Source organism: Quercus suber, unplaced genomic scaffold (assembly GCF_002906115.3).
Source record: "Quercus suber isolate HL8 unplaced genomic scaffold, Cork oak 2.0 scaffold_410, whole genome shotgun sequence".
Taxonomy (NCBI): domain Eukaryota; kingdom Viridiplantae; phylum Streptophyta; class Magnoliopsida; order Fagales; family Fagaceae; genus Quercus; species Quercus suber.
Genome location: NW_027069861.1, coordinates 113,266 through 122,423, shown reverse-complemented (window position 1 = coordinate 122,423; position 9,158 = coordinate 113,266). Strand labels below are relative to the sequence as shown.

The 9,158-nt window shown below is 33.8% G+C and overlaps 2 protein-coding genes across 2 annotated transcripts; one reads left to right on the top strand and one right to left on the bottom strand.

Moving 5' to 3' along the window:
- Positions 1 to 4,554: 4,554 nt before the first annotated feature.
- On the bottom strand, positions 4,555 to 5,446 carry LOC111996442 (vacuolar-processing enzyme). The gene is made up of 2 exons (XM_024028423.2): positions 5,303 to 5,446; positions 4,555 to 4,737 (listed from the first exon to the last, which is right to left on the bottom strand). Exons 1-2 carry the CDS (start codon positions 5,444 to 5,446, stop codon positions 4,555 to 4,557), a joined length of 327 nt encoding a protein of 108 aa, XP_023884191.2.
- Positions 5,447 to 5,970: 524 nt separating this feature from the next.
- On the top strand, positions 5,971 to 6,913 carry LOC111996443 (F-box protein At3g08750-like). Its single transcript, XM_024028424.2, has 2 exons — positions 5,971 to 6,537; positions 6,653 to 6,913. The coding sequence occupies exons 1-2, from the start codon at positions 5,971 to 5,973 to the stop codon at positions 6,911 to 6,913; spliced, it is 828 nt and encodes a 275-aa protein (XP_023884192.2).
- Positions 6,914 to 9,158: the final 2,245 nt, after the last annotated feature.

Here is a 9,158-nt window from a genome sequence, read left to right as displayed (position 1 = left end):
AAAACCAAAAAAAAAAAAATGAAATTAGAATTTAGAAGAAAGGAAACCAGAGAGAGAGAGACGTTTAAGTCTTGATAAAGGGGAAAAATGAGAAGAAAAGAAAAAGTGAAAACGTTGGGTTTACTGATTCTATGTTATAGCAAAAAAAAAGTGTCTTTATTTTCTATATATAATTTTTATTTTGAAAATCTAATTTATAAGTAGAAAAAGAAATTTGAAGATTAACAAAAGAGTGACACTATTTTTTAGGAAATGTTTTAGCAGGAGTTAGAGTTGTATTTTTACCGGATTGTCTTTTAGTTTTGTCTCTACTTAAATATAAGGGTGTAGGGGCATTTTTGAACAAAAAAAATTAGGATCCCAAATAAGAGAAGCCCATTAAATAGTATTATAGATACAATGTGAGTGTGACAGTTCAACCCAATATATATAATTCATCCACAAGAACAACTAGCTTACTGAATTATATAAATCAGGTCAGACTGTCACACACACACTGTATAGTATACCATGTTGTTATTTGTTGTAAAGTTGTGATTTACAACTATGTGTTTTGTTGGCTTTTATTCCGTGCCAAATTTGATTGTAATTACTATCAATTGTTTATACCCTGTATTTGTTGTGGGAATTGTTGTAAGGGGTGCGTGATAGAGAGTGTGTGAAGACTCAAGCAATTTAGAAGCTGATGGAATCTCGCGGGTATCTCGCGACTAAGCTTCCCGCGAAGTGAAGCATGTGCCCTGCACATGCCGGAATGCGAAGAGTCATGACAGATGGAGACAGCTGTCTCTCGCGAGTATCTCGCGGGTAAGGCCTTCCCGCGAGACACCCGCGAGACATGCTGTTCTGCCAGCCTGTACTGACTGACTAACACATTTTGCACCTATCCTATATAAACTCCCATTACCCATAAATGTTGAGGAATGCTTTAGAGAGAAAACCCTAGCCAAACACATTTGTAATTAGAGATTGTCATCCCCACCTTTCTCTATACACTTGATTGTGGTATCTCCTCAACCCTTCCCTCTCCATTTCCATACCATTGAGAGGTTGATAGCCCAAACACTTAACACACCTTTTGAGAGTGTTGTGTGACGTTTTGGTGCTGCTGGGAAGCATTGGAAGAAGCCTGAAATGGCAGATGCAACATGGAGCTTGTTGCGGGATCCGGATAACTAAGATAAGACACGATTTCGAGAAGCCTTGTTGGAGTAGGAGCTTGGAGGGCTTAGGTACATCGGGTAGATTAGGCTTGGAGGGTCTCTTGCTTACTTATGTATCCCAACTGATTGTCTAGTGGATCAATTTCCGCTTGGAGGGCGGCGGAGAGGTTTTTCGCCGAGTTCTTCGGTTTCCTCTTCGAAAACACGTCTTGGTGTTTTCTGTGTTTGCATCTCTCTTCCCTACTCTTTTATATTTCATTACACTGCTGTGTTGTTTAGTTTATGGATTAGAGTAGCTATATTGTTCATCCGCTCGCTTTTACACTATTCCGCACTTTATATTAAAGTTGTGTAAAATCTATCGAGTCGTAATTTTAATCGGGGGTCTAAACAGCTCTTGTGTTTTTCAACACGTTTTCGAGCTTTCAATTGGTATCAGAGCGGATACACTTGCTTGGTTTAAATACCTTAGTGTGATCCTTGACCCTATTTGAGATGGACCGATCTCAATCGCTCAATGTTCCACCATTTTTTGATGGGAACAATTACGCATTCTGGAAAGTCAGAATAAGAGCATTTTTATGCTCTATAGAAGATACCGTTTGGGATGTGGTAGAGCTCGACTGGACTAAGCCGGAAGCTCCTAAGGCAAATTGGGATAAGGCAGCTCTCGCAGCAGCCAATGCAAATAGTAAAGCTTTAAACGCTATATTTTGTGCTGTGTCACCTGATGAATTCCACAGGATCTCTCATATGACAGTTGCTAAGGAAGCTTGGGAGATTTTGGAGACCATTTATGAGGGTACAAAGAAAGTTAAGGACACAAAGCTTCAGATGCTTACCACCAAATTTGAAGAGCTCAAGATGGGTGATGATGAACCATTTGATTCATTCTATGGGAAGCTCAATGAAATTGTAATTGCTAAACTCAATCTTGGGGAGAAGATTGAAGATGCTAAGGTGGTGAGAAAAGTATTGAGGTCCTTGCCTGAAAGTTTTAGAGCAAAAGTTACAGCCATAGAGGAAAGACTAATCTAAATTGCAAGTTGTTCTTTCTTTTCTTCATCATTGACTATTGTTTGAGTTCTTACCTTCCATGACTACCAACGATTTAGAATTTGAGGTGTACTTACCTGTGGGTGAATGAGATTTTTATAGGGATTCAATGGTATTTGACTATTGCTTATTACCTGCGATTGACTTCAATATCACATGCCTCAAAATCTTTTTTTTTCCTTATATTTTCCTTCTTCTTTTTTGTTCCTTTGCACCAACGTATATTTGTTTTTCTTTTTCTTTTCTTTTTTTCCTTATCTTTTCCTCTTTTTTTTTATTATTTTTTTTTTATTTGTGTGTGTGTGGATATTTTCGAACTTTTCAGTTTTAAGTTTTAACTCACACAGACTTTTTTTTTTGAAGTTGTCTATACGTATAATAAAGCCCAAAAGGAATCACTTTGGCATAAAACTCTATTTGAGTGTTTGTTGTATACCTTTGTCATTTGTATCTACACGTATCAGTTTTTTTTTTTTGCTTATCTTTTCCTTTTGTGTATGGATATTTTCAAACTTTTTAGTCAAACACAAACTCTTTTTAAAGATTTGAATGTGAGAAGTTTATCAATAACGAATTGATGTTTATCACTTTGTTTTAAATTCAATTATTTTTGTTTGAGATTAAAAAAAAATCGTGATTTTGAGAGGATAATTTTTTTTTTCTTTCTTTTCTTTAAAGTAACCCAACATACTTCCCTAAAAAAAAAAGAGAAAAAAAAGAAAGAGTAACCAAACAATTAAGAGTATTTGAGTTTAAAAAAACAAAAATAAAAAAAAAAATAAAATAAAATAGAGGAAAGGAAGGACCAAGAGGTAACCGAATTCAAACAGAAAATATACTTATCTACGTGTATCGGATTTCTTTCTTTCATTTTTTTTTTTTTTTTTTGCTTATCTTTTCCTTTTGTGTGTGGATATTTTCAAACTTTTCACTCAAACACAAACTCTTCTTAAAGGATTTGAATCTGAGAAGTATATCAATAATGAATTGATGTTTATCACCTTGTTTAAATTCAATTATTTTTGTTTCAGATTTAAAAAAATCGTGATTTTGAAAGGAGAATTTTTTTTTTTGACATTTTTTTCTTTCTTTTCTTTAAAGTAACCCAACATACTTCCCTAAATGGTTCCCAAAAAAAAAATGTACTTTGCCAAAAAAAAGAGTAACCGAACAATTAAGAGTATTTGAGTTTAAAAAAACAAAAAACAAAATAAAATAAAAAAGAAAAGAAAGGAAGGACCAAGAAGTAACCAAATTCAAATAGAAAATATACTTTTCAAATAGGGAAGAAGAGATTTAGACAAAAAAAAAATGTGAGAATTGAAATTTTAAAGAAACAGAAATTTAAAAAAAAAACATCAATTTTTTAAAAATAAAGGAAGAGATAAAAGAGATTGAAATTTAGGATTTGATGAAAAAAAATATAGTTTAGTTTTATGTGGAAGTTAAAGATATATTTTTACTAAATTATCCTCAAGTTTTGTTTGTGTTTGAATTCCTATATAAAAATAAAAAGGGAAATTTTTTGAAAATACGTTAGTGAGAGTTTGTGTTTGAATTGCTATTAAAAAAAGCACAAAGTTTAATTATAAAATTGGTTGTAACTTAAGGCTACAACTATACTCAATAAAATAAACACTAGCCTCTTTGAGGCTCTTCTATTTTTTTGGAAAGTTAATAATTTGCATCTATTAAAATTTAGAATTACTACATTTTCTAATCACAAAAAAATCTAGGGGTGTGATAAGTATTATAAGTTTGTAGGTGAAATAATTTTTCATCACATTCCTAAGTTTTTTTGTGATTGGAAAATATAGCAATCCAAAATTATAATGGATGCAAATTATTAACTTTTTTCCAAAAAAATAGAAGTGCCTCTAAGTACACACTCACACAGTCACACGCGTGCTCAGAGACTAATTTTATTTATTTATTTATATAAATACGAGAAGATATTTAGTATCAAATGATTTATATCAAAAGTATCAAAATCCAATAAGTGTGAGACATGTCAACAAAAAATAACTAACTCACTAACAATTGAAGGACGTGTTAATGGGTAGTTATTTTTGCACACATGTCTCTCATTTATTGGATTTTAATACGAATGACATGGTATCATTTGATACAAAATACTTTTTCTATAGATACAGGTCCAAAATAGCATAACAAGACTATTTTTTGTTTTATTGGTATAACAAGTAAAGTTTTATTTCTGTTAACATGATGTGATCTTAAGAACTATGGTCAAAATACATTAAGGTTATAAACTTTTGTATAGTATAGGTTACTACATTTCAAGTTTTGGTCTTTCAAGTTGTGCATTATGCTTCATTTATGTGCTAAATCCTTTCTCCAGAGAGCTATAATGCCCAAAAGGAATGCTAACACAAATTTGAGATGATGCTGCATCTATTTGATCCCTCTTAATCCCAGCATTATAGATGTTTGCAAAGGAGCGCATGTGTTTCATCCCATATTGGGATAGTGATCCACAATGTGTTTCAAAAGTCCGCACCTACACAGATATGATTGATCAGAACACACTATTATAGATCAGCCGGAGATTATTGACTATTATTAATTTAAGTTAAAATCCTCTAAGTTGGTACCTAGATTTTTTTTCCCTTTGAAGTAATTGAAAATTTTAAAATTACAATTTACCCTCTTGTAGTTTGGTCCTATTACAATTTATAATTAGTTCATAGATTTTCAGTTTTTACATTCGACCTCTTAAGATTTGGACTAAAATGAAAGCATTAAGCTCATCATCAAACCTCTAAAATTTCATTTCAAACCAAAATTTAGAGGTCAAAATGTAACAACTGAAAGAATTTGTGGGACTAAATTGTTATTGGGTCAAACCACAAAGGAGTAATTTATTTGTCCAAAAAATGCAAAATATATTAATTTGATTGGAATCGTAATAATTTCATTTTAATTCAGAACTAATTGTGACCATGCCAAGCCACAAATTTACCCCTTTTTTAGAGTAATCTTGGTGTAGCCAAAGACCTGCATTGTAGTCAATCACATGTCTGACTTTTTTAATAGGAATTCAAGCTTAGAGTTGGTAACGTTACCATTGCCTTAAGGCAGTCCCAGTCCTCAACAAGTGGTTGCCCAGTAGGTGGAACAGTGTAAAGCATCTCATCACTTTTTACGATTCCAAATAGAAGCTCCCCAATAAGTTTCACACTGCTATCTACATGCATTCTATGTGACATTGCTTCAACAAACTGCTTTCGAGCTTCAACTCTCCTTGGAGAGCCTTTGGGAGCCTTTTCGTACTGTATGAAAATTTTTTGAAAGAAAAGTTTGAGCATGGGTATTTCACATCAATAAAAAAAAAGAAAAAAAAGAAAAAAGAAAAAAGAAAAAAAAAAGCCTATATCTAGTGGCCTAAGTTGACTTACAAAACACGCATTGTGAAAATTAACCTAATCACAAACTGTGTTAAAAGGGCTGTTCCTGTTTGTGCTCATCGTATTCCTCGCTCAGTGTGTCTCTTTGAGCGTGTCTCTATATGAACCAAATGAGAGAAAGTTGTCCACAACCACTGATTCTCCAATGGAGGAAGAACCATCTTCCGTATGACATTGTACTGAATATCCTGGAAAGACTACCCATGAAATCAGTGATAAGATTCAGGTTTGTTTGCAAATTCTGGGACTCTTTAATCATCACCCCATATTTTATCTCCACCTACAACAAATATTCCTATGATAATGCTCATGGTTATGTCATACACATGGGTTCTTCTCGGTCTTCTGACAGACAAGTCTGTACAGTTGCTTTAGACCGCACGTTTGATAGGATTTCTGAGGTTCAAATTCCCATAGATATTTCTCTTAATTCTGTCCGAATGGTCAGTTCCTGCAATGGCTTATTGTGTTTCACTAAACATGGTTCTCGTAAAGCTATATTTTTTTGCAATCCTAGCATTAGAAAATTCAAGACTTTGCCTGTACCTTGCTTAGGCCATTTAAAATATGTTTCACTTGGACTCGCTTATCATTATGAGAATAATAACTACAAGGTTGTGAGGATTTCATCTTCTTCCTGGATGTCAACTGTCTCTCAGCCTGAAATTGAGGTGTACACATTAAGTTTGGACTCATGGAGAAGCGTTGGAATCGAGTTCGCAACCAATGTTGTGGTCTATGACTATAATTTTTGTTTGACAATCTTATTGGTTAATGGAGCTTTGCACTGGCTGGCACATATTAAAGAAGGAGAAGAGAAGCAGGGCATTGATATCATTATGGCATTTGATGTCAATACTGAGAAATTCAGAAAGCTAGCAGCATTGCCTCATGTTTTTATCAAGACAAATCCTTGTGATAGATACATCATTCAAAAGGAAACTGGCTTTCATTACATTTGGAAGTAGTGAGCAACCTCGCTTCCCGTGCTTTATATGGGTTATGAAGGAGTACGGTGTGGTTGAGTCTTGGATTAAACTTTTTGTCTTACCAATTGAAAGAGTAGCTCTTTGCATTGCCTTTACTGAGCATGGTTCACTTCTGACTTGGTCCATCAACGATCAAGTAGAGAATCAGGGATTTAAGTTTATTTCATTTGATGCTGAAACTCTACCTAAGAAGGATCTTGATATCCAATATACATCATTTGCAGCTACTTTCGTGGAGAGCCTTGTTTTACTTGATGAAGCAAATGTAATATGCTACTAACCAGATGGTGGCATGCATATAAGAAGTGAAGTCATTAGTGGTATGGATGAAGTGAGACCCTTGTTAGTCATTTTCCTTCAGTAATTGGCATGATAGGATTGCTAAAAGCTTGCTTTTTTTATTTTTTATTTTTTTATTTTTTAAATTAAATCTATCACAGGTTTAAAATATCCTTTTGAGGCTATTATAAATTAGTAGTTGATATTTGTAAGTGAATTGTTGCTGTGCTATGGATGGTTGTTATTCCTTTAGTGTTACAAAGAGCTATATTATACACCATACATCTCAAGCGATAATCAGATAACTATTTTATGTTGGGAATTTTGTTTTGAAGCTAATCTGCCTAAGTATAGTCTCTCTTTCACAAACCAAAATTCTCTATCTCAATTTTGCTTTACTCTACCCACAAATGATGTAGCCGTATACACCGATCCTCCAAGGGAGGAACAGCCATCTCTCAAACAATGTCATGGTTGACATCCTGGTGAGGCTACCAGTGAAATCCTTTTTTTTTTTTGGTAATAAAGGATATATCATTCAACTAAAGAGCAAAAATAGGATTAGAACAGAGTTTGTTTACAAAAACTTCATGGCAATCAGCCTCATAAAAAGGAAGGATGTCCACAGGTGGACAAGAGAACACAGCAAAATCGCTACCCATAGAAGATCTTAGTTTGGCCAAATGATCCGCACACCTATTTTGCTTCTCTGTATACATGTAAAAATCTCACTTGGGGGATCTGTGAAACCAGCTGCCTACAGTCATCCATAAGAGAAGAAATAATAACATTTGAGTTCCCCTGTTGTGCAAAAGCATCAACTATGACTTTGGCATCCGAATGCTACTTAGTAATCGTTGATGAGATTCGGTGTGTTTGTAAAAACTTTGGACTCAAACACTACATAGTAATCGTTGTAGCCATCTATTCTACTCTGATTCCTGCTAGAACCATTTCTACTTTGATACCATGATAAATTCCTGATGAAGTGAGACCCTTGTTATTCTTTACCTCTAGTAGTAGGCATGACAATATTGCTAAATGCTTGATTTAATTTTTTTTAATCACATGTTTACATTATCCTTTTGAGGCTATTATAAATTAGTAGTTGATATTTGTAGGTGAATGGCTGCTGTGCTATGGATGATTGTTATTCCTTTAATGTTATAAAGAGTTTTAATGTAAATAAGCAAAAAATTATTATCAACATCTAACACCCTACTATTGCATGAATTATGATTAAAATTGACCTAATATTTTTACTTTAACCCGAAGAAATCATCCCGAATTTACAAATTAAAAACTACCAAAATTTATAAATAAATAAAAATTGAAAGCTAAATTCACTACAACACACATAAATATACACACACAAAGAAACTCTGAATTCATTAATTACAAACAATATAAATTTCTAAACATTAAAAAAAATATGGAATTAGAGTTAAAGTAAAGAGACTTGCATAAAAAATTTGGAATTAGAGTTAAAGTAAAGACACTCACGTGAAAGTTGAATTAACTTTGACAGAAGGGGGAGGCAGGTGAAGTCAGTGTAGTCAAAGGCGAGCTGGGCGCTCGCCTAGGCGCCTGAGCGAGGCAAGGTGCCACTAAGGCGCCTCAAAGGCTCTAAGGCGAGGCACCTTTAGTGAGGTGCTTGCCTTTAGAGCCTAGGCGAGCAAGGCGACCGCCTTAAGCCATGAAAAAGGCGCTAACGTGAGAGCCTCAAGTTTTTATTTTATTTTTTTAATTTTAAATTTTTTTATAGAAGTTTGTTGTGAAACCAATTTTTAGACTATTAATTTCAAAAGGCATGTTATAAAGCCTATTGTTAGTTAAATTAATTTACAAATTTGTTTTGTAAGACTTATTGTTATATAGAAGCTTATTGTAAAACGTATTGTTAGAACTAACTAATAGAGCCTAAACCATGTTAATCCTATATTGAAATAATTTGATAGACCTAGTGTGGGTTTGGATCCAGTTTTCAGTTTCAGCAAAATAAGTTTTATCCAAATGGACCTCTAATTTCTTCATCCTGCACATTGAAAAACACTTAATTATAATATTATAATGCACTAGGTACATATGATTTAAGTTCTATATGTATAATAAATATATTAAGAATTTGGCACCTCGCTTTACTTGGGCTAGCGCCTTTTTGTCCCCTCATGCCTCGGGCGATACAAGGCCTTGGCCCCTTAAGGTCGCCTTTCGCCTTTGACTACCTTGGGTGAAGTCATGTAAAT

Excerpts from the sequence above, each read along its gene's own strand:
- LOC111996442 (XM_024028423.2), bottom strand. The coding sequence starts at position 5,446 with ATGTCACATAGAATGCATGTAGATAGCAGTGTGAAACTTATTGGGGAG. Across the intron at positions 4,738-5,302 it reads GGGACTGCCTTAAGGCAATG|GTGCGGACTTTTGAAACACA; the intron begins GTAACGTTACCA and ends ATATCTGTGTAG.
- LOC111996443 (XM_024028424.2), top strand. The coding sequence starts at position 5,971 with ATGGGTTCTTCTCGGTCTTCTGACAGACAAGTCTGTACAGTTGCTTTA. Across the intron at positions 6,538-6,652 it reads AGCTAGCAGCATTGCCTCAT|GAGTACGGTGTGGTTGAGTC; the intron begins GTTTTTATCAAG and ends TGGGTTATGAAG.